The following is a 25469-nucleotide window of genomic DNA, read 5'->3' as shown; positions in this document are numbered from 1 at the left end:
TACTACTGTAGTAGGCATGGGCTTTGTGTCTATCTTGGCCACAATAATGCGTTCACTATGCTGTTGGTAGTAGCTTACCCGCACTCCAATTTTTTTATTCATTATTAAACCTACTCCTGCATTACCCCTATTTGATTTTGTTCCTCCTGCTACTGAACTTAACTAATTCCCACTATATCTAACTCCAACCTATCCATTTCCCTTTTTAAATTTTCTAGCCTACCTGGCCGATTAAGGGATCTGACATTCCACGCTCCCATCCGTAGAACGCGTTTTCTTTCTCCTGATAACGACGTCCTCCTGAGTAGTCCCCGCCCGGAGATCCGAATGGAGGACTATTTTACCTCCGGAATATTTTACCCAAGAGGACGCCATCATCATTTAACCATACAGTAAAGCTGCATGCCCTCGGTAAAAATTACGGCTGTAGTTTCTCCTTGCTTCCAGCCGTTCGCAGTACCAGCACAGCAAGGCCAGATCAGTCAATTATCCAGACTGTTGCCTCTGCAACTACTGAAAAGGAACCACAGGAACCACACGTTTGTCTGGCCTCTCAACAGATACCCCTCCGTTGTGATTGCACCTACGGTACGGCCATCTGTATCGCTGAGACACACAAGCCTCCCCACGAACGGCAAGGTCCATGGTTCATGGGGGTAGGGAAATATACGAATATGGAATCCGCCTGTTGCCCTTCATCCAGAGTTCTCAGTATATCATGTGAGAAAAGGGCTAGCTGAATTTTTCACGAGCGATTCTTTTCAAAAGCATGGTGATTCGAAGACGTAAGGTTCTCAGTCTCAAGAAAATTTATTATATTTGAACTGAGAATATGTTCATGGTTTATGCAGCAAACCGAAGTTAGAGATACTAGTCTGTCATTTTCAGGGTCTGTTGTTTTACCGTTCTTTTATAGTGGAGTCACCTGCGTTTTTTTCCAGCCACTTGGGACTTCGTGCTGTGCGAGAGATTCAGGTTAAAGGCAAGCCGAGGTACGGGGGCCAATGCCGTGAGGTACTCTTCGTAAAATCAAACTGCGATTCAATCCAGACCTGGTGATTTGTTGCTTCCAAATCTTTCGTTATTTATCTGCTCTAGGGATGGTTCATACTGTCTTGTCCATATGGGAGTCTGTCTGATGGTCAAAGGACAGGTTAGAATCTCTGCTTCTGCAGGATCTCGAAACGGCGTGTTCGATGCGCTGATAACCTCGATCTGACCGATATCGAATGCACTGATATCGGACGTCGTGTCGACGCCCACTACCTTGAGCAGTATAAGTCTCGACGACGTATCGCTCACGTGACACGCTGAAGTATGCTTATCTCCGCAGCGAAAAGAGAGCTGTTTTGCTAACAGCATTCATCCCTAATTCAGCTGTTTATAAATGTATTCGAAACACACTGATATAGCAGAACTCAGTGGCCACCGACCACAGCGAAAATAATGCCCTCTGGTGCAGCTGTGGGTAAGCGACGCTTTAAGAACCGTGCAGGACTACTATAAATGATTCATTCGGTTTCAAAGCTCTACCAAGTGTAGAAGTATGACTCCAGAATTTCCCTACAGATGGTGCTAGCCGTCAGCGTAGGGCCCGTGAGACCGTGTCTGCAGTGCCATCTGCTTCCTCTAATGGCTGACGACGAATGTCAACACACAGTAACCCAAGTTCCATAGATCGGTATCTGTTTCAAACCCGTAAACATGTCGAGTTTTGTGCCTACCAACTTCGATTTGCGGACAGCATTTGTTTTCTGTTATCATTTGTTAGAAAACTGCTTCAGAATCGCATCGAATGCTTGTCGAAACTATCGGCGTACACGCGTTTGGGAAAAAACAGTGTTTCGAGTGGTTCAAAAAATTCAAAAGTGGTGATTTTGACCTGAGAAAAGTCGAGTGCGAGAAACCACCGAAAACGTTCGAAGACAACGACTTGGAGGCCTTATAGGATGAAGGTCATTCTCAAACTGAACACAAACTCGCGGAACAATTGAATGTGACGCAGAAAGGCGTTTCTCTTCGGTTGCAAGCTATGGGAAACGTGAAGACAGTGGGAAAATGTGTTCCTCATGAACTGAATGAAAGACAGCAAGCAACTCGAAAGACCAATTGTGAAATGCTGCTCGCCAGATAGAAAAGAAAGTCGTTTCTCTTCCGGCACGGTAGCTCAGCGTGTTCGGTCAGAAGGTTAGTTACCCTCTATAATAAAAATACTGAGTGAACGGATCAACGATGAACCTGAAAGGGTGTCATCGGGCGTTTACCCCGAAAAAATTCAACGAACAATATAGAACAAAAATATGCCGGCACGGTAGCTCAGCGTGTTCGGTCAGAGGGCTGCGTGCTCTCTGTAGTCAAAAAACTGAGTCAAGGAATCAACGATCAACGTGAACGGATGTCTTGTGACGTCCGCCCAGACCAAACGCAACGAACTATATCGAACAAAACGGAGAAAAACAGGTAGCTGAGTGGTCAGCTCGACAGAATGTCAGTCCTAAGGACCCGGGCTCGATTCCCGGCTGGGTCGGAGATTTTCGCCGCTCAGAGACTTGGTGTTGTGTTGTCCTAATCATCATCATTTCATTCACATCGAGGTGCAAGTCGCCGAAGTGGCATTAAATCGAAAGACTTACACCTGGCGAATGGTCTACCCGAAGGGGGCCCCTAGCCACACGGCATTTACATTTTAGAATGACGTCAAGTTGTAATGGAATGTTATCAGAGAAGGGGGAAAACGTATGGCAGAAGAAACATAAATAGTAAAAAAATGTAGCAATAGATGGCGCTGTAAGCATCATAATTTAATAGTGATCGACTACAAATAACAAATGAATCATACAACAATGCCTAGAGTGTACGCTTGACGTTAAACAAACTACACTACTCAGCGTGAATGGGTGTACAGATGTGATAGTGTTAGTTACGTAAACCCATCCACCACGGCAAGGTCATATCACATCGGATGGTAAAAATCGGTATTTAATTGTCATGAGGCCAAAACCCGCATAAAAAGCATCAATCAAAATCAAATCGGATTATTAATTTCCGTGTGACTGGCGCAAAACATGTTGAATACGCTGTCCACTGTTTTCTGCAGCAAGTTGAAATCGAGAAACAACATGTTACCCAACTGATCGAAGTGTTTCTGGGGTCACGTCCAGAATGTGTTGCGCAATTGCGTGCCTTCAATGCAGCTAAGTCTGCCAACGGAACACTGGACACAACATCTTTCAGACAGCCCCACAGCCAGAAGTCACACGGGTTAAGATCAGGTGACTGGGACGGCCAGTCTGTAGGGAAATGGCGGCTGATAATTCTAGCATTTCCGAAATGGCGCTTCAGCAGCTGCTTAATTGGATTTGCAATGTGCAGAGGTGCGCCATCTTGCATAAAAATGATCCCATCCACACATCCACGCTGTTGGAGAGCTGGAATGACGTGGTTGAGCAAAAGACACTCATAGCGCTAACCAGGATGTTACAGGTAAAAGGACCAAAGGCACCTGTCTCTTCGAAAAAATATGTCCCTATGATAAACGATGCCGTAAACCCGCACCACACAGTGACATTTTCAGGATGAAGTGGTACTGGTTGATTTGCGTGTGAATTTTCCGTTGCCAATATTCGACAATTCTGTGTATTGACATATCCTGTCAGATGGAAGTGGGCTTCGTCTGTCCACAAAATCTTCCACGGTCAATCATTGTCCCATGCGGGTAAGAAATTCTGAAGCGAAGATCTCTCTTTCTGGCAGATCAACAGGAAGCAACTCGCGCACATAGGAAACTTTGAATGGATGGCAAAGATGGATGTTTAGTAGGATTTTGCGCACCGTGCTCACGGATATGTCCAATGTTCAGGCAATTCTCCGTGCACTACACGTTTGCACACCACCACTCGTCTCCTCCTGCATTGCTGTGGCCGCTGCTCCCACTGACGTCGAATCAATTCGTTTCCTCTCTCTACCAGGTTGCACATCAAAAGAACCCGTCTTTTCGAATCATTTTCTCCAGACCCACGGCAGTCATCGGAGGAGCGCCTTTTTTCAAGCCCTTCAGTGTCCGGAACTTCTGCAGAGCGACGTGCGCACAGTCGTCATTCTTGTAATACAGCTTTACAAGCAGAGCGCGATCCTTCATAGAGACAGTGATGGCGAACGTCGCAGACGCGAAAGAAGGAAAAGCCGTGTACCCGGCGTGTTTATACCAACTTCAATGGGTCGTGTGCATGACAGGTGTTTTCATTCACACATTCTGACACATGCAGCGCCAGCTACTGATCAATTTTTACACTATTTTTTTCTTCTGCCATACGTTTTCCCTCTTCTCCGATAATATTCCGTTCCAATTTGACGTCAATCTGACCAGTGGTGTTATTTCTACAGCGTTTTGAAAGTTTAATTATAATCATCCTGTATTTTGAGAATTCTAAGCGTAGTAAGTCATAGCTGAATGCAGGCAAACCATCGACATCCACTGCAAGACCAAATAGCTTTGGAAAGAAGACAATGCTCTGTGTTTGGTGGGATCAGAAGGGTGACATCTATTATGAGCTGCTAAAACTTGGTGAAACCGTTAAGACTGATCGCTACCGACAGCAAATGGTCGAGTGAAACCGAGCATTACCTCAAAAATGCCCGGAACATAGAAAAAGGCAACACAAAGTCATATTGCTCCACCAGAAAGAGTGATTCGGTGTTGGGCGGCGGTGGGGTGAAGTGGACTGCGGTAGTCGTCGTGGGGTTGTGGACCACTGCGGCTGCGGCGGGGACAGAGCCTCTGCGTCGTTTCTAGGCCCCCTGTTAACATACAATACATATTGCTGCATGATAACTCCCTATCACACACAGCAAAACGGGTCAGGGAAACGATCGAGGCGTTCGATTGAGAAATACTAGGGCATGCAGCTCATTCTCCAGACTTGACTCCGTCCGATTATCACCTGATTGCATCACTGGGATGCGCTCTCGCTGAACAACGCTTCAATTCGTATGAAAATGTACGAAAATGGCTCGCTGACTAGTTCGCTTCAAAAGAAGAACTGCCTTTTTTGGCGTGGCATTTGTAGCCTGAGGAGGAGGGGGGGGGGGGGGGGAGGTCGGAGGCGGGAGAAATGCATAAATAGCAATGGAGATTATTTTGAGTAAAATATTGTTTATCAGTTTTAAGCAACAGACGTGTAATTATTGCAACCAAATTCCTGTTTCATACTTCTGCACCTGGTATATTTTCCACAGCATTAAATGCACGTATATCACTGACACATGAATAGAACCGTAACTCACCGAGTTTGTATTTTGCGCTCTGAAAGTGTTCTACGGGTGTCCCTCTGGTCGCACGCCACTCGACCAAGCGGTAGTGAAGTTCATTCCACATCTCACACCTTGTGTAGCAACATTCCCTCACAGCAGCAGTCATGCTTTCTCTGAGCTGTTCGAGTGTTGTCGGCAGTGCGGGTACGTAAACACGGTCCTCAGTGTACCCCCAAAGGAAAAACTCACGAAGCGTTAGGTCAGGCGACCTGGGGGCCCAAGGGAACAGGGGCCGCATAATCTTCACCACTGCACTCAATCCAACGATGCAGAAGTTCGTCGTTTAGATTGGGTCGTACATCAGTGCTCGAATGAGGAGGTGCCTCGTCCAGCTGGAAGTCGCAATTCTCGGAATCAGCTGTCAGCTGTAGAAACAACTAGAACTGCAACATTTTAAGCTAAGAGGTAGCCGTCACAGTCTTCTAACAGAAGAAAAACAGCCCGTACAACTTGGTCTGTCACACTGCGCCGAAAAACATTGACCTTAGGCGAATCTCGTTCATGCGCCACAATTGCATGAGAATGTTCAGTGTCCCACACTCTCACATCGTGACGATTAACCTAACCATATAAATGGAAGGTTGTTCCGTCACTGAATATCAGCTTGGAGACGAAATGTTCATCTTCAAGCGCTTCCTGCACTATGATGCAACATTGGAGGTGCCGGCCGCAATTATCCGGTTTTAATTGTTGCCCCAGCTGTTGACGGTGCGGTTTCAAATGCAACCGCCGTCGCAAAATTTTCAGCGCAGTTTACTGTCTTATTCCAAGTTCATGACTTGCGCGGACCGTTTATTTTTTTTACACTGTGCACTAAGCTTTTTCCTTCACCCTCTGCACGGTTGCATCTGCCCCATTTGGTCTACTAGTACTTTTCTGTCTACAGAGGTGACCAGTGTCCCTAAACTGTCGATACCAACACAGTGCTCTGTTTACATGGCGGCTCTTTTCCACAATCCCTGTTACAACAGTTAGATTAGATTAGATTAATTATTCATTCCATAGACACATAAAAGAGAGAATCCTCCTAGGTGTGGAACATGTCAGATAAACACATTACAAAAATGTAATTAGAAAAACTTTAGTTTCATTAATTTCAAGGATCCTCAGCCAATAAACAGTAAAATTATGTACATGAATTAAATTTAAACTTCTAATATTTACAGGTTTAATACTTACATCTGCTTTCATTAAATCCATCATTCAGACATTTGCTAGTTTCTTGGCTATTACAACCAAGTATTGTCAAAAATTAAAGTAAATTATTCATTTCAGTGATCCTCAGTTACGAAGTCAGATTATATACAAGATTTAAAATTAAACTTCCACTATTTACAGACTTAAGACTGCTCTCCATACATCCATCATTCACACAGTAGGTAGTTACTTGGCTGTTACAACCAAGTATTGTCAAAAATTAAAGTATAATAAATTTTCATTAAAATGGTCTACTGCACTTGTTGAGAAACTCATGGATATAATAGAAGGAGTTGGCCACCAAAATTTCTTTTAAATTATGTTTAAATTGTGCCTTGTCTGAAAGTAAACTCTTAATGGTTGTTGGTAACTTATTGAAAATATGCGTTGCTGAATACTGGACTCCTTTCTGGGAAAGAGTATGTGATTTTAAATCTTTATGTATATTGTTCTTATTCCTAGTATTGATACTGTGTACTAAGTAGTTAGTTGGGAAAAGAGATGTATTATTTACAACAAACTTCATTAAGGAATAAATATACTGAGAAGCTGTGGTTAATATGCCCAATTCTTTGAATAGGTTTCGACATGATGTTCATGGATTTATACTACTCATTACTATTATTATACGCTTCTGTACTCTAAAACTTTTTTCTCTGTTTGTGGAGTTGCCCCAAAATATACCACCATACGACATAATGGAGTGAAAATAAGCAAAATATGCCAGTTTTTTAAATATTTATATCTCCTATGTCTAACATCATTCGCATTGCAAACACAGTCTTGTTTAGGCGCTTTAGCAGTTCGTTAGTACGTTGCTCCCAACTGAATTTATTATCAAGTTGTAATCCCTAGAATTTTACACTCTTAACTTCTCCTATTTCCTTGTAATCATATTTTATACACACACCAGAAGGAAATCTCTTGGAAGTTCTGAACTGCATATAGTGGGTCTTCTCAAAGTTTAATGACAGTGAATTGGCTATGAACCACTTATTAATGTCAGTAAAAATTTGATTAGCTGCCTTGTCTAAATTTATGTTTGATTTACTATTTACTGCAATGTTTGTATCATCTGTAAATAAGACAAACGTGGCATCTGGTAATGTAACAGATGACAGGCCATTAATATACACAAGAAACAGTAGTGGACCTAGTATGGAACCTTGGGGAACACCACATGCAATTTTTTTTTCCCAGTCAGATGATGTCTGATTGCTGAAGTGTTGCGTAACGACACCCTTTGTTTTATATTAGTAAGATATGACTAAAACCACTTTGTAACACTACCAGTGACGCCATAATATTTTAATTTACTAACATCTCGCATATTGTAACACACAAAATAGCTCCTTTCTTCCTTTGTCGCTAGTTTGTCAAGGCACCATGCAAACTCGTTGTAACTTCCTGGCAGATTAAAACTGTGTGCCCGGCCGAGACTCGAACTCGGGACCTTTGCCTTTCGTGGGCAAGTGCTCTACCATCTGAGCTACCGAAGCACGACTCACGCCCGGTCCTCACAGCTTTACTTCTGCCAGTATCTCGTCTCCTACCTTCCAAACTTTACAGAAGCTCTCCTGTGAACCTTGCAGAACTAGCACTCCTGAAATAAAGGATACTGAGGAGACATGGCTTAGTCTCGGTCGGGCACACAGTTTTAATCAGCCAGGAAGTTTCATATCAGCGCACACTCCTCTGCAGAGTGAAAATCTCATTCTGGAAACATCCCCTAGGCTGTGGCTAAGCCATGTCTCCGCAGTATCCTTTCTTTCAGGAGTGCTAGTTCTGCAAGGTTCGCAGGAGAGCTTCTGTAAAGTCTGGAAGGTAGGAGACGAGATACTGGCAGAAGTAAAGCTGTGGGGAGCGGGCGTGAGTCGTGCTTCGGTAGCTCAGATGGTAGAGCACTTGCCCGCGGAAGGCAAAGGTCCCGAGTTCGAGTCTCGGTCGGGCACACAGTTTTAATCTGCCAGGAATTTTCATATCAGCGCACACTCCGCTGCAGAGTGAAAATCTCATTCTGGAAACTCGTTGTGTTTACGGTTCTATTGATGCATCGTACAGCAATGAGCGAAAACATTATGACCACTTGTTTAATAGCGTGTTGTTCCACTTTTCAAACACAGTACAACAGAGATTCTGCTTGGTATGGATTCTGCAAGTCCTTGACAGGGTTCCAGAAGTATGTGGCACCAAACGTATACCCACAGGTCAAGGAATTCCCACAAATTACGGGATGGTGGTTTACGGGCACGTACGCTGCAGCTAGTGCCCGATATGTGTTACAGTGGGTACAGATCAGGCACATTTTCTAGGCAAGGCATTTGCTTGCTGTCTTTCATTCAGTTCATCAGGAACCCATTTTCTCACTTTCTGCACCTTTCCCATTGCTTTCAACCGAAGAGAAACGGCTTACTGCATCACATTCAATTGTTCCGCGAGTTCCTGTTGAGTTTGAGTATCATCTTCATCCAATAAGGCCTGCAATTCGTTGTCTTCGAACTTTTTGCGGTGGTTTCCCGCGCTGGTGGTTTCTCACGCCAAAATCACCACTTATGAATTTTTTGGATCACTCGAAACACTGTGTTTTCCCAAGAGCATGTTCGCCGAAAGCTTCTACAAGCATTCAGTGCGAATCTGCAGCAGTTTTCTTCAAATGATAACAGAAAACAAATGCTGTCTGCAAATCGTAGTTCGTAGGCACAAAACTCGACATGTTTACGTGTCTGAAACAGATAACGATGTATGGAACTTGGGTTACTGTGGGTTGGCATTCGTCGTCAGCCGTTACAGGAAGCAGATGGCGTTGCAGACGCGGTGTCACGGATCCTACATTGACGGGCAGCATCATCTGTAGGGAAATTCCGGTTTCATACTTCTACGCTTACGTAAGATTTTAATACGGCGCATTTTGCGTTTAAACTTTACAACATTATTTTACTGTAAATGTCGACACAGTCTGCGCAACTCAGCGATTGCAAAGGTGGAGCGCTGTCAGTTCTGATTGCGGACAAATAAAGTTATGGAAAAATCCTGGAATAGTAGTAACCTCACTCCAGCCAGCTAATGAAAACATGCGTACAGCACTCCCATTGATACGATGGAAGAACTGGAACACAGCACTGTACAGTCTCGTCAAGATTTATGAGATGCTCCACAGCAGTTTGGATGAGTTGCTTACAAATGCTGGGGTACAAGTGTATAGCAAATTGTAACGCTTAGACAGTTTCAGTGTGTATCTGGCATAAATGGGAAATGGTCCAAGAATGAGAGACTTATTATCCGTAAACAGTGGTTTTTCCACTACCATACAATGCTAGAGTTCTCTTGGCCAGGAATGCAAATAAACCAAAGAGCGTGGTTAGAGTTATGTTCAAAGAATTTGTGTTGGAGCAGAGAGTTTCTTTGTGCAGCACTTACATTGCACATTGGTGACAGTAAGTATATATCTACATATATTATATTCATTATTGCAAAAATAACATGTATTTAAAATTCAAAATTGTAGTGTGAAATTACGATTGGCATTGATATAAACTTAGATCATTGTTTATAAAATAAACGCTATAGCTCTGCATGAAGTGCCGGCCTTTGCGGCCGAGCGGTTCTAGGAACCTGCTGCTACAGTCGCAGGTTCGAATCCTGCCTCAGGCATGGGTGTGTGTAATGTCCTTAGGTTAGTTAGGTTTAAGTAGTTCTAGGGGACTGATGACCTCTGATGTTAAGTCTCATAGTGCTTAGAGCAATTTGAACCATCTGCATGAAGTTTTATTAAGTTTTGTGTGTGAATTCCTGAGGGACCAAACGGCTGAGGGCATTCCTAAGGAACCAAACTGCTGAGGGCATCGGTCCCTAGACTTACACAGTACTTGAACTAACTTATCCTAAGAACAACACACACATCCATGCCGGAGAGAGGACTCGAACCTCTGGCGGGATGGGCTGCGCTATCCGTCACATAGCGCCTCAAACCACGCGGCCACTCTGCATGACTAAGTTAAGGTTTGTGGGCATTTGTGAGGGAGGTGGTATGTAAAGCGGGTGGGAGGAAAGAGTGAGTGTGTGTGTGTTTTGTCCTGACTTGTTTTCAAGTTTAAAGATACTTCGAAATTTTGAAAAATATGGGTTGTTTACAGAGTCAAATTCTCCGTTGTTGCAGAACGGCGAGTTCGAGATCTACGTGAACAACAGGTCCAACAGCTTCGCCAGGGACGGCTACCTCAACATCCGCCCCACTCTGACCTCCGGCAAGTACGGAGAGGCCTTTCTGTCCAGCGGCACCATAGACCTCAACGGCGGCTCGCCTGCCGATGAGTGAGTATGCGCCGAAACGCTCGCGGCCGTATAACTGCGTCTATTGCTGAGCTTGTAACGATTGACAAATAATCCGTTTACGACTGTGGACACCCACACAGACACGAACTCCGGAGAACTTTTACATAGATGAAGCCCTGAATATTGAAGCTATACCTTGTTATATGAATGTTCATGAACCAATAGTTTTGTAACGCTCTCTGCTGACGAAATAATCGCAGGAGTACACAGTTACAGAAAATCGGCCCAACGTGAAATTAATATGCATAGCTTGTGTACCTGAACATCCAACAGTGTGTAGACACTCTCAAAATCCTCTCAAAATTACCAAGTGTAAATGACGACACCTTGTAGCTGAACGCAGTGCCATGAGGTGATTTCCCTAGAATGTTATCAGTATATCTTAATCTGAAAATGGTCTAGCACAGACAAAAAATGGCACTGAGCACTATGGGACTTAACTTCTGAGGTCATCAGTCCCCTAGAACTTAGAACTACTTAAACCTAACTAACCCAAGGACATCACACACATCCATGCCCGAGGCAGGATTGGAACCTGCGACCGTAACGGTTGCACGGTTCCAGACTGTAGAGCCTAGAACCGCTCGGCCACTCCGGCCGGCACAGACAACACCTCAGCGAATGGTTGTACAACGACATAGTACAAGAATTATATCTGCACGTACTACTACAAAAGCTGTGACTTTACTAGCATATGCAGCACAAATTATTGCATAGAAGCATCAATATACACATTACAAAAATCTACCACAGCGAATCTTCTTCCTGGCCTCATCTACGAAAGTCACCTTCCACAACCTGAAAATTGTAATTGCGGAGAGCGGGATATTTATTACTAATTCGTGGGAGAAACAGTACGTGACTGAATTACTTCATTAACTGTATCGTGGATGATCAACCTCTACATCTACATCCATACTCTGCGAACCACTGAAGTGAGTGGTAGAGGCTACGTCCCACTGAACCAGTTATTAGGGCATTTTCCCGGTCCAAACATTTATGGAGCGCGACAAAACTTATTGCTTAAATGCCTTTGTGCGTGCTGTGATTATTCTAATCTTTTCCTCACGATCCCTAAGTGAGCGATACATGGGGGTTGCATATTCCTAGAGTCATCATTCGAAGTCAGTTCTTGAAACTTTGGAAGTAGGCTTTCTGTGGATGGTCTTCGTTTATCTTAGAGTCTGCCAGATCAGTTCATTCAACACGTCAGTGACACTCTCCCGAGTGTCAAACAAACCTGTCAACATTCGCGCTGCCCTTCTGTGTACACCTTCGATATCCCCTGGTAGTCCTATCTGGTACGGAACCAATATCCCAGTATAAGTCGCACGAGAGATTCGCAAGCAATCTCCTTTGTAGACTGATTGCATTTCCCCAGTGTCCTACCAATTAACCAAAGTCTGCCACCTGCTTTACCCACGACTGAACCTATGTCATCGTTCCACTTCATGTCCCTACTAAGTGTTACATCCAAGTATTTGTATGAGTTTACAGATTCCAGCTGTCACCCACTAACATGGTATTGATAGGATACTATCTTTTTCGTTTTGTGAAGTGTAAATTTTTTATTTTTGAACATTTAAAGGAAGCTACCAAACATTGCACCACGTTCAAATATTATCAAGGTCTCACTGAATATTTGTACAGTTCAGTTCAGACTGTACTTCGTTGTAGATAACTGCATCATCTGCGAAAACTCTGAGGTTGCTATTACTATTGTCCGCAAGGTCATTAATACAGAACATGAACAGCAAGGGTCCGAATACACTTCCCGGGGGTACAGCCAAAGTTACTTGTCCATGACTCTCCATCCAAGACAACATGCCTCGTCTTCCCTACCAACAAACAGTCTAGTCACGTTTTTCGTTTGATACCCCATATGATAGCACTTTTGCTAACAGGCATAGTTGTGGTACTGTGTCAAATATTTTTCGGAAATCGAGAGATACTGTATCTACCTGACTGCTCCGATCCAAAGGTTTCAGCATGTCATGTGGGAAAAGCACGAGTTGGGTGTCACATTATTTATGTTTTCGAAATCCATGTCGGTTGTCATAGAGCAGGTCGTTCGAGATATCTCATTATGTGCGAGCTCAGTGTTAAGGATAATGAACTGTAGTTTTGTGGATCACTTCTGCTACCCTTCTTGTAGACAGGTGTGTGGTGCTTTCTTCCAACAATTGGGCATAGTTTTTTTGTTGGAGGGATCTACGATACATTATAGTTAACAAAGGGGCTAACTCAACCGCGAACGGGGTATAGAATGTGACAGGTATTCCATAGGGCCTGGGGATTTGTTCAGTTGTTTCTCAACGTCATCTTTTTCACTCATCTTTTCGGCTGTGCGAGAATTAAGATACGTCAATACTCCTGGGTTTTACTTTCTAAAGGAATATTTTAAAACAAAGTTAAGCATTTCTGCTTTTGCTTTGCTTCTCTCATTTTCAGTTCCAGTCTCGTCCGTGAGTGACTGGACACAAATTTTGGTGCCACTAACAGCCTTTACATGTGCCCGGAATGTGTGTGGGTTTTGTGAAAGATCATATGACAATATTCTGCTATGGTAGTCATTGAAGGTTTCATGCATTGCCCTCTTTACTGCCAAACACGGTTCCTTCCGTATCTCTCTATCTACAGGCCAATGCTTTCTTTATAACTACTATGTAATAGTCTCTGTTTTCTTCGAAGTTTCTTTAGAGTAACTGTATACCATGGAGAATCTTTGCTGGCGAAGAGATGATTTGGCAAGCACGAAGATAAGTGGTAGAAAACTTCTCCGTGTGCAGACGGGCATTATCTTGCTGAAATGTAAGCACAGAATGGCTGGCCATGAAAGGCAACAAAGCGGAGCGTAGAATATCGTGGAGATTCCGTTATGCTATAAGGGTGCCTCTTACGACAACCGTAAGGGTTGTAAGCGTATTGTCATATCTCTGACTTGGTTCCGGAGTATCTTTGCGAGCGGCTACATTGTAAGCATATTGTCATATCTCTGACTTGGTTCCGGAGTATCTTTGCGAGCGGCTATATTGTAGAGTCGAGCACGGGACACGGAGCTGCCATGTTGTGTTGTGGGTAGCTCTTCATGGAAAAGGCATTATTATAGAAGGTCAGGTGTGGCTGCAAGTACTATTAATTCGAGGTAATGAAAAATTGGAAGTGGATTCAGTGAAAAGTGCGTAAAGAAGTAATTAAGTATGAGCAGTGCCGCCGATAACGTATTTGAGTGTTCGCCCGTTTGCGTACCGTACCGTACAACATCAATCATCCCCGTCGTGTTCGGCCCCCCAGAATGAAACTAACGTGAATCAGTAAAATAGTTTACGGTGGCCTTGAAACTTTCCCTGATGCAAACATCTTGGCTTGGATGACATGGAGTATAGCTGAGAGTACAGGTCTTCTGGCTAAGGTTCTTTATGGTACTTTGGAGCAAGACAAGGATTTTACTTTGACTACAAGAAGAAGAAGAAGCTAAATGCAGACGAGTATCTGTTTATATGGACCAAAGTAGAGAACAATAGTTGTAAAATAAAGATTACTGGTGACTGTATATTCTATTATAGACAGTAAAAATTCCCTACCTCCTTTCCCTATCTCTCCCATGTTTTCCGTCCTCTGCTGGAATATTGCTGCGCGGTATGGGATCCTTAGCAGGTAGGATTGACGGAGGACATCGAAAAAGTGCAAAGAAGGGCGGCCCGTTTCGTGTTATCGCGTAGTAGGGGTGAGAGTGTCAGTGATATGACACGCGAGTTGGGGTGGTAGTCACTGAAACAAAGGCGATTTTCTTTGCGACGAGATCTATTTACGAAATTTCAATCACCAACTTTCTCTTCAGAATGCGTAAATATTTCGTTGGCACCCACCTACGCAGGGAGAAATGATCATCATAATAAAATAAGAGAAATCAGAGCTCGAACGGAAAGATTTAGGTGTTCCTTTTTCCCACGCGCCATTCGAGAGTGGAATGGTAGAGAAGTAGTATGAAAATGGTTCGATTAACCCTCTGCCAGGCACTTAAGTGTGAACTGCAGAGTAACCATGTAGATGTAGATGCAGAAAGGAGAGCAATCAAGTGTCAGAGCCTTGTAGCGAAAGTGAGAACATGCGTTCGGTCATCGCGTATCCGCAACAATCAGCCGCGTCGCGACGGTTACGCGCACGGTCGTATAAGAGAGAACTGTGAACTGTAAATTAACTTTTATGAACAGTGTTACATTATTAAAAGTGTCAAGAAGGACTGGCACCAGATATCTGTGTGTATGTGCCGAGCGTAAGAACTTTCGTTCGACCATTCGGCTTCCGCATCATCAACAAAAACCCGCGTCATGTCGATTACGCGTACGTTCGTCCAAGTAATAATGGTGGATAAATAATCATCATCATTGCCTGTGTTCGTCCAGACAGTAAGACATTAACATCATCAAGAATACTGTACAATAATACAGGAATGATAATTATGACCTCTCTTCAAATTAGCAAGAATGTTAATTGGCGCCAACACTTAGTGTGTAAACAGTGCAACCTGCGATTTTCTGATCGCCTCAGAATATAACTGTCCATACTAAACGTAGGACGGTGGTGTGTTTTTGGTGTTGAGTGGCTCCCCTAAATCGGCTTGCATATTTACCCTTCTGGCCATTAAAATTGCTACACCGAGAAGAAATGCAGATGATAAACGGGTGTACATTGGACAAATATATTATACTAGAACTGACATTTGATTACATTTTCGCGCAATTTGGGTGCACAGATCCTGAGAAATCAGTACGCAGAACAAGCACCTCTGGCCGTAATAACGGCCTTGATACGCCTGGGCGTTGAGTCAAACAGAGCTTGGATGGGGTGTACAGGTACAGCTGTCCATGCAGCTTCAACACGATACCACAGTTTATCAAGAGTAGTGACTGGCGTATCGTGACGAGCCAGTTGCTCGGCCACCATTGACCAGACGTTTTCAATTGGTGAGAGATCTGGAGAATGTGCTGGGCAGGGCAGCAATCGAACATTTTCTGTATCCACAAAGGCCCGTACAGGACCTGCACCATGCGGTCGTGCATTATCCTACTGACATGTAGGGTCCCGCAGGGATCGAATGAAGGGTAGAGCCACGGGTCGTAACACATCTGAAATGTAACGTCCACTGTTCAAAGTGCCGTCAATGCGAACAAGAGGTGACCGAGACGTGTAACCAATGGCACCCCATACCATCATGCCAGGTGATACGCCAGTATGGGGATGACGAATTCACGCTTCCAATGTGCGTTCACCGCGATGTCGCCAAACACGGATGCGACCATCATGATGCTGTAAACAGAACCTGGATTCATCCGAAAAAATGATGTTTTGCCATTCGTGCACCCAGGTTCGTCGTTGAGTACACCATCGCAGGCGCTCCTGTCTGTGATGCAGCGTCAAGGGTAACCTCAGCCATGGTCTCCGAGCTGATAGTCCATACTGCTGCAAAACGTCGTCGAACTGTTCGCGCAGATGGTTGTTGTCTTGCAAACGTCCCCATCTGTGGACTCAAGGATCGAGACGTGGCTGCACGATCCGATACAGCCATGCGGATAAGATGCCTGTCATCTCGACTGTTAGTGATACGAGGCCATTGGGATCCAGCACAGCGTTCCGTATTACCCTCCTGAACCCACCGATTCCATATTCTGCTAACAGTCATTGGATCTGGACCAACGCGAGCAGCAATGTCGCGATACGATAAACCGCAATCACGATAGGCTACAATCCGACCTTTATCAAAGTTGGAAACGTGATGGTACGCATTTCTCCTCCTTACACGAGGCATCACAACAACGTTTCACCAGGCAACGCCGGTCAACTGCTCTTTGTATATGAGAAATCGGTTGGAAACTTTCCTCATGTCAACACGTTGTAGGTGTCGCCACCGGCGCCAACCTTGTGTGAATGCTCTGAAAAGCTAATCATTTGCATATAGCATCTTATTCCTGTCGGTTAAATTTCGTGTCTGTAGCACCTCATCTTCGTGGTATAGCAATTTTAATGGCCAGTAGTGTACATACATAATTTCCGGCAAGCCAGCAGCAGTGTGGTGCAGAAATAATACGACCGCCGCGGTAGAACCAGGTACGTGGCGTGGAGAGGGCACACGGTCAAAGCGAGAATAATTTTAAGGATCTCCCACCAGTTGTACCCCCGGGACATGTTACAGGCTCCTACTACGAAAAGAAACGACACCTCAGACCATCATATCTGGTTGTCGGGCCATTTGGCGGGCGACAGTCAGGTTGGTATCCCACCGATGTGTCCAGACACGTCTTCGCTGGTCATCAATGCTCGGTATGAAGTGGGAGTCGTTACTGGAAAGAAATCCACTTCGGTCAATGAGATCCCACGTCGAAGAAGGGTCTAGAGACTGCCGCGGTGGTCTAGCGGTTGTAGGCGCGCAGTCCGGAACCGCGCGACTGCTACGGTCGCAGGTTCGAATCCTGCCTCGGGCATGGATGTGTGTGATGTCCTTAGGTTAGTTAGGTTTAAGTAGTTCTAAGTTCTAGGGGACTGATGACCACAGATGTTAAGTCCCAGAGTGCTCAGAGCCATTTGAACCATTTTTTGAAGTCCCAGACAGCGGTGGGCTGCCATAAAGGTCGCCAGATCTCTCCCCAATTCAGCACATTTGGAGCATTATGGGCAGGGCGCTCCAACCAGCTCAGGATTTTGACGATCTATCGCACCAGTGAAAGGGAAGCAGTGGTTGGGAAGGGAGTGAGACAGGGTTGTAGCCTCTCCCCGGTGCTATTCAATCTGTATATTGAACAAGCAGTAAAGGAAACAAAAGAAACGTTCGGAGTAGGTATTAAAACCCATGGAGAAAAAATAAAAACTTTGAGGTTCCCCGATGACATTGTAATTCTGTCAGAGACAGCAAAGGACCTGGAAGAGCAGTTGAACGGAATGGACAGTGTCTTGAAAGGAGGGTATAAGTTGAACATCAACAAAACCAAAACAAGGATAATAGAATGTAGTCTAGATAAGTCGCGTGATGCTGAGGGAATTAGATTAGGAAATGAGACACTTAAAGTAGTAAAGGGGTTTTGCTATTTGGGGAGCAAAATAACTGATGATGGTCGAAGTAGAGAGGATACAAAAAGGATGACTGGCAATGGCAAGGAAAGCGTTTCTGAAGAAAAGAAATTTGTTAACGTCGAGTATAGATTTAAGTGTCAGGAAGTCATTACTGAAAGTATTTGTATGGAGTGTAGCCATGTATGGAAGTGAAACGTGGACGATAAATAGTTTAGACAAGAAGAGAATAGAAGCTTTCGAAATGTGGTGCTACAGAAGAATGCTGAAGATTAGATGGGTAGATCACATAACTAATGAGGAGGTATTGAATAGAATTGGGGAGAAGAGGAGTTTTTTGGCACAACTTGACCAGAAGAAGAGATCGGTAGGTAGGACATGTTCTGAGGCATCAAGGGATCACCAATTTTGTATTGGAGGGCAGTGCGGAGGGTAAAAATCGTAGATGGAGACCAAGAGATCAATACACTAAGCACATTCAGAAGGATGTAGGTTGCAGTAGGTACTGGGAGATGAAGAAGCTTGCACAGGATAGAGTAGCATGGAGAGCTGCATCAAACCAGTCTCAGGACTCAGGACTGAAGACCACAACAACAACAATCGCACCAATTGGACGAATCTAGAACGATATCCTTCAGGAGGACATCCAACTACTCTGCCAATCAATGCCAAGTCGAATAACTGCTTGCATAAGAGCCATAGGTAACTGACTCACTCAATGTGTAAAGATCTTTCTTTTGAATAAATAACCCATTTTTTAAAATTATAATGATTTGTTTGTCTTTACGTATACCTCAAGTCTGCCGATTTCCGTCCCATTCGGGGAATTTCTTCATGATAGGTCTTATTTTTTTTCTTTGTTAGAACGTATTTAGCGTAAAATGATCGCGACAAGAAAATCTGAGAAATTACTCATACAGAAGTTTATCGACATTCGTTCTTGCCCCGGATCATTCGTGAATGGAACAGGGAGGGGGGTAAATAATAATGGAACGCCAGCAGTATCCTCCGCCACACACTGTAAGCTGGCTTTCGGGGTACACTGTGGGTAGCATGTTGCATGGGAGATTTGAAATGCGTGCTAGTTGTTGTGGTCAGTCTGCTGGACTCGTTTAAGTGACAGGGACGTTTCGATAACGCCAAATACACTGCCAGTAGCATTAAATATGAAATGAGGGTAGCAGAAAACAAACCAGGGGACAGATCATACCACAAAAGTGTTGTCAGCGGGAGAAATGGAATGAGCAATGAGAATGGGGCATTTCAGTCAAAGACAATCCTTGTCCTACTGAGGCGCTATTGACTGATAGGGCCTGCATGTTTAAACAGTTTCACGAGTTGTTTGGAGCTCACGAAATCTCTGAGTCGGCTGACGACGCTGTTTTGTGTGGGAGGCAATTTTGGGACCTCTAGCGCTGAAATGCTTTTTGCATCTGTTTCATGCTGCTGAAGTTAGTGATTCACGGTGATGGATAAAGTTATTCTGCAAGTATAACGGCCTATTAGAATTCACAAATGCGTGTCTCATGCGTGACTGTGGTGTTCTCATTGGTAAGTAAATGCTGTAGCTTAACGTCTGAGCTGGTGATCATTCGGCAGATGACGATGACTGATGATGTTCATATCCTTAAGGCGCCAAAGTACACGATTATCAGCGCTCTCACATAAAATATAAATAGAACCGAATGTGGTTAAAGTTGATCGAAACAACAGTAACCTCTAAAATGAAACAGACAGGAAAACGAATCAAACTAATAGGATTTGGTATACAACACTGAGTTATAGATCATAAAAAAGAATAACATGAAACACAGATAAAAAGAATGCGGTGGAGGTCTCGTATTAGACTGTGGAGCTATTAGCTAGCTGGATGTTGTTCTGATGAAAGATTTGAACTTAACGAGGTTTAATTAAAACAAAGATTATTTGAAGTTCCTATTATTTTTTATGTGGTTCCATACCTACCATGCCTCGAACTGTTTTGACTTTATGTAAGCCTGTAATGTCAAATGGTGACAACTGAGCTATTATTCTAATATTTTTATTGCAGTATATTGTCACATTTGTCTTTGTAATGTTTAACAGTTTCGTTCAATTCCGAGCATCTTCAGAGCTGTTAAAACATATGAAAGGCAAGCTAAGTATGATCTTAGATAAGTACTCTGAAGCACACATGTGATTTACAGAATAGTTATGTAAAGGTAGATAAGTGTAATAATGTAACGACACCCGCTGTAGTTGCACAGCAAACCGTCGCTTTTATGTGTGGTGTGCAGCGTCCATATGTCATTAACGTACGTACATTACAATTATTATGAATTATAAAGGAGTGTGGACAAGCATGTTAGGTGTTATCGAAGTTAGGTGTTATCGTCTTCTATATGTGGTACATCAAAACAATAAAGTTTTTGTGTAAGAACAAAAGAAACGGGGGCTCTTAGCTTCTTTGAGTGTCCTATTCGCACCCTGAATCGCTACAGCAAAATTCCCCTTACGCTTGCTCTCGCAAAGTGGCATGACGTCACATGCTTTGAATACCGGAGTACAGTTGGCTGTGGTCGATTGCCGTTATCCGCTGCTGCTATCACAGCATGGTGGAAGACTAGCACACATTGTCTTCAGTACCGGTATCCAGATCAGGGTTGCCAGGTATCCCGACTCTTTGGAACTGTCCGAATTTCCAGTCGAAAACCCGACTTCCGATTGAACTTTATCAGGACAGGTAAAAATCCCGATCACTCAAAAATGGACAACATTTCATGTAATATTACGGTCTCCACTTTGAACTGTTCATTATAGGTTCAAAACTGACGGGCAGTCTTGTAAAGTTACTGACATTTAAAACTCTGCTTCTAGTTTTAGTCAGGGAACTAAATTGAGGGCCGTTGTTTTCGAGTAGTGAGTCAGGAGTAGATCATATCAGTGCTTAGTCATTGCCTGCAAAAACAAATAAGTAGTGTTGTGCAGTGCCGGCCGCAGTGGCCGTGCGGTTCTAGGCGCTACAGTCTGGAACCGAGTGACCGCTACGGTGGCAGGTTCGAATCCTGCCTCGGGCATTGATGTGTGTGATGTCCTTAGGTTAGTTAGGTTTAATTAGTTCTAAGTTCTAGGCGACTGATGACCTCAGAAGTTAAGTCGCATAGTGCTCAGAGCCATTTGAACCATTTTTGTTGTGCAGTTTCCTTCCTCTGAGGCATCCTCCATCGTCTATAAGACAGTAAACCAGGGTCGTGTCAAAATATTCGAAAGAGATTTGGCCAATTAATTGCAGAGTGGTATAGACTATCTTGACACACGATATGACTCTGAAGAGAGCGTGTACAAAGCTTCCAAACCATTTTCATTTACAGGGAAACAATGCTCACTTTCAGAATTCGTGGAAGTGACTTCTCGATGTGAACTTCGTGTGAACGAGAATTTGATGTTCGAAGAGTGTGTGCAATTAAACGCCTTACTCAAGGAGGAAGAGGAGAACTTTTTTAAGTTGAATTCTGATGACAACTGGATGGAATTTTCTCGTCGTTATGAAAACCATGAAACCTTGTTCAGAGTTGTCTATTTCGTGGTTTCTATTCGTAATTTCAGTGCTGCTCCATCACGAATTTTTTCCTGATAAACACTTGGCGAGTTGAGAGAAACCCTCTGTCCATGATTACATTAGAAGCTTAATTAACTGTGAAGATGATTTAGTCATTTAAGAGCCTGTAGTTTCGTCGTTTCCTCGACGGGAAAGAAGGGAAAATGCAATTAAGGAGGCTGAAAAGCGGGCAGAAATATCGATAAGATAAAACACAGTGCTTTGTTAAAAAGTATTATATTTTGAATTTTAGCATAAGTGTGTTTTGTCTAGGTTTCGTAAAAAATCCTGGTTTTGTTTAAAAAGAAACCTAGCAACCCTGATCAAGATGTCAGTCAGTTTCACGCCCTCCTCCTTCTTATTGAGACTATTGGGGTGTTTAACAGTCTCTATGGCCTCTCTGTATGACTTTTCATGGTATCCGATTGTGGCTGCGAGTACTTGGGCCCTGTCAAAATGAATGTGATGCTCTATTGGTTGCAAAGCATATTCCGCAACAGTTGATATGTTGCCCATGTGCTGTTTTAGTCGTTTTTTTTTGACCGTTATTTTTGTAGTACCCACGTACACCTCCCAACAACTATGGGGACTCCTACAAATTCCTGTTTTTTCTAGAAGAGCACAAGTGGAATTACAGAAGAAGGAGATTGACAGACCAGCTGTTGCAGGACATACTTTGCAGCCTGGAGACCACCACATTTGTTCTGACAGTACTCAGGTACTGGAAGCCACAAGCGGATACCATGAAAGGCCAAACAGATAAAAAAACGGTTCAAATGGCTCCAAGCACTATGGGTCTTAACATCTGAGGTCATCAGTCCCCTAGACTAAGAACTACTTAAACTTAACTAACCTAAGGACACCATACACATCCATGCCCGAGGCAGGATGTGAACCTGCGACCATAGCAGCCGCGTGGTTCCGGACTGAAGTTCCCAGAACCGCTCGGCCTCCAAACAGATAGGCAAAAGAGATAATGCTCCAGGAATTTCTGCAGGGAGGACATCGGAACCAACGGCTTTCTGCATCAGTATCCTCCCCGTCATCCACATACTGTTTCCCGCACAGTGCATCCTTCATTGAGCCAAACAGATGGAAGTCGGAAGGTGCGAAATCCGGCCTTTAGAGTGGGGGAGAAACAACAGTCTAATGAAGCTGCTTTCGGGTGCGTAGACTTGTGTGACGCCTTGCGTGGTTATGGAGAAAGAGAAGTTCGTTTGTATCTTCTGGCGACGAACACGGTGAATGGGATGCCTCAGTTTCCTGAGGGTAACACAATACACTTCAGAGTTGCACCATGAAAGAGGGCATCAAACAGTCCCAGAAGACGGTCGCCATGATTTTACTGGTTGAGAACAGCTTTGAACATTTTCTTCAGAGGAGAGGTGGTGCGGCAACTCTCCATAGATTGCTGTTTTGTTTCCGCGACGTTCTTGCGATGACAACAGACGCCTCGTCCAACGACTCACCGTGCTTTTGTTCACTGCCAGGTCTCCGTAAATATTCTGTAAGCGCTTCTTAATATATGCGATGCTCTGATTTTCCGTCAAAAGAAACTCAATACAGCTCTCTGCCTGAAAAGCGCCTTCGTTACAGACGCATTTAGAAAGCTGGTGGGTGTTCAATAAGTAACTATCCCGTTCATAACTTGCCGTATTAAAGTCATGGAAGTTATAGGAGATGCTGTAAGTGATCTCCTTGAACATGAAGATACAGCTGCACACGTTTGTGGACGTTCTTGAAGACGTTGTGCAGGACATCGTGAGTGATGTTCCGAATGTGATGCGTCAGTGCAGCTTGGAGTTCTTGTATGGTGTGCGGATTGCCTTCGTAGGTCTTTCCCTTCAACGTGTCCCATAGAAAGTAATCCGTTGGAACCACGTCGGATGAACACGGAGGCCAGAGTCCTCGAGAGAAGATGCGGTCACCAAAGATGTCCTTTAAAAAGTTCATCGCCTTGTGGGTGATACGTGCAGTCGCCCCATCCTGTTGGAACCAGGCATTCTCAGTTTCGTCCTCATTCTGTTCACCTAGGAAGGGCTCCAGAATGCAGGTGCAGTACCGTTCTGCATTTATGGTGTCCTGGAAGAAGATCGGCCCAATGATGCGTTTACGAGTCACAGGGCACCAAACACCAGCCTTTTGATCATGCAGTGGAGACATCTTAAATTCATGCGGATTCTCTGTAGTGGACTGACAAGGCAGCCAGTCCACAGAGACGGGTAGCCGAAAGGGCACACGTACACACACGCCGACTGGCGCGAAGTCTGGAACAGGATACGTGATGAATGTGATAAAGAAAAGAACGTAGCTACTAGAACACTTAACTTTTATATCGTCCTTTGGTATACAGCATTCTTGATGATACAAGTGAGACTCTTTAGATTCATGAAGTAACTAATGGTGCCTGCTAGGTCGTAGCCATGGACTTAGCTGAAGGCTATTCTAACTGTCTCTCGGCAAATGAGAGAAAGGCTTCGTCAGTGTAGTCGCTAGCAACGTCGTCGTACAACTGGGACGAGTGCTAGTCAGTCTCTCGAGACCTGCCTTGTGGTGGCGCTCGGTCTGCGATCCTGACAGTGGCGACACGCGGGTCCGACATGTACTAATGGACCGCGGCCGATTTAAGCTACCACCTAGCAAGTGTGGTGTCTGGCGGTGACACCACATTCTCTATAGTCCACACACGACTATTTTGGCTATTCACGTAAACGGAGAGGTGAAATCACCATTGTCCTGCAGGAAGGACAGAAACCAGTTGCAAAAGTTCACACGCGCCGGGCGATCGGTGTCTCTCAGTTCATGCACGACCGACATTTTGTACGGATACATGGACAGTGACGTCCGGAGAATGTTGTGAGAGGAACTCACTGACACGTGGGCCTGCTGAGCCAGTCATCTAACCGATTTCTTTGGACTTTGCAGCATCATGTCTTGCACTTCCGCCACCTTCTCTTCGGATGTGGATGTTCATGGCCTGCCTGATTTTGGAGCATTATGAACGCTTGCGCTCTTTCGAAACTTGGTGGTGACGTTCCGTACAGCATTGCGGTCAGGCATCTTCACTCCTGGGAACTTTGCTGCAAATGCAGCTTGAACTGCTGAGGTAAACTTGTCTCCATTGCGGGACACATGCTCTACAAGAAACGCTCTTTGTTCAAAAAATTGTTCAAATGTGTGTGAAATCTTACGGGACTTAACTGCTAAGGTCATCAGTCCCTAACCTTACGCACTGCCGGCCGCGGTGGTCTCGCGGTTCTAGGCGCGCAGTCCGGAACCGTGGGACTGCTACGGTCGCAGGTTCGAATCCTGCCTCGGGCATGGATGTGTGTGATGTCCTTAGGTTAGTTAGGTTTAAGTAGTTCTAAGTTCTAGGGGACTGATAACCACAGCAGTTGAGTCCCATAGTGCTCAGAGCCATTTGAAGCATTTGAACCTTACGCACTACTTAATCTAAATTATCCTAAGGACAAACGCACACATCCATGCCCGAGGGAGGACTCGAACCTCCGCCTGGACCAGCTGCACAGTCCATGACTGCAGCGCCTAAGACCGCTCGGCTAATCCCGCGCGGCGCTCTTTTTTCAATCGTATGCATTATCACCTAGATCACAATGATGTCACACAAGACGTTGGTCTTCAATCAAACCGGACCTGTGAACAAATACAAATACTTAGGCAGATATGTTTCAAATATGTTAAACAATGGAAAATGTATTAATAATTGACAATCATATCAGTCATTACTTAGCACACCGCAACATGTCACTGCACAGTTACTTTCTGAACACCCGGTACGTATGGGGCAGCCACGTACCGAAACTTCATGAAACTGTAGGGACCGAAGTGGAAATATTCCACGATTTCGCACGACAAATTGCTCATTTTTTGAACCGAAACTGGCCGAGAAAAATGTGTTGCTTTTCTTATTGAACACGCCTCACTTTTTTGCCTTATAGTTACAAGTAGTGTTTAAGTCATTTAACAT

The 25469-nt window shown here is 44.3% G+C and overlaps 1 protein-coding gene across 1 annotated transcript in view; it reads left to right on the top strand.

Annotated features, from left to right (window-relative positions):
• Positions 1-25469, top strand: part of LOC126251860 (beta-1,3-glucan-binding protein-like) — a 108930-nt gene that overhangs the window by 21101 nt on the left and 62360 nt on the right. Inside the window, exon 2 of the mRNA XM_049952545.1 lies at positions 10664-10818. Within this exon, the coding sequence (XP_049808502.1) occupies positions 10664-10818 (155 nt within the window). The remainder of the gene's footprint in view (positions 1-10663; positions 10819-25469) is intronic.

Source organism: Schistocerca nitens, chromosome 4 (genome assembly GCF_023898315.1).
Source record: "Schistocerca nitens isolate TAMUIC-IGC-003100 chromosome 4, iqSchNite1.1, whole genome shotgun sequence".
In the NCBI taxonomy this organism is placed as follows: Eukaryota; Metazoa; Arthropoda; class Insecta; order Orthoptera; family Acrididae; genus Schistocerca; species Schistocerca nitens.
Note: the sequence above shows the minus strand (reverse complement) of the source record. Positions and strands in the feature narration are given on the sequence as shown.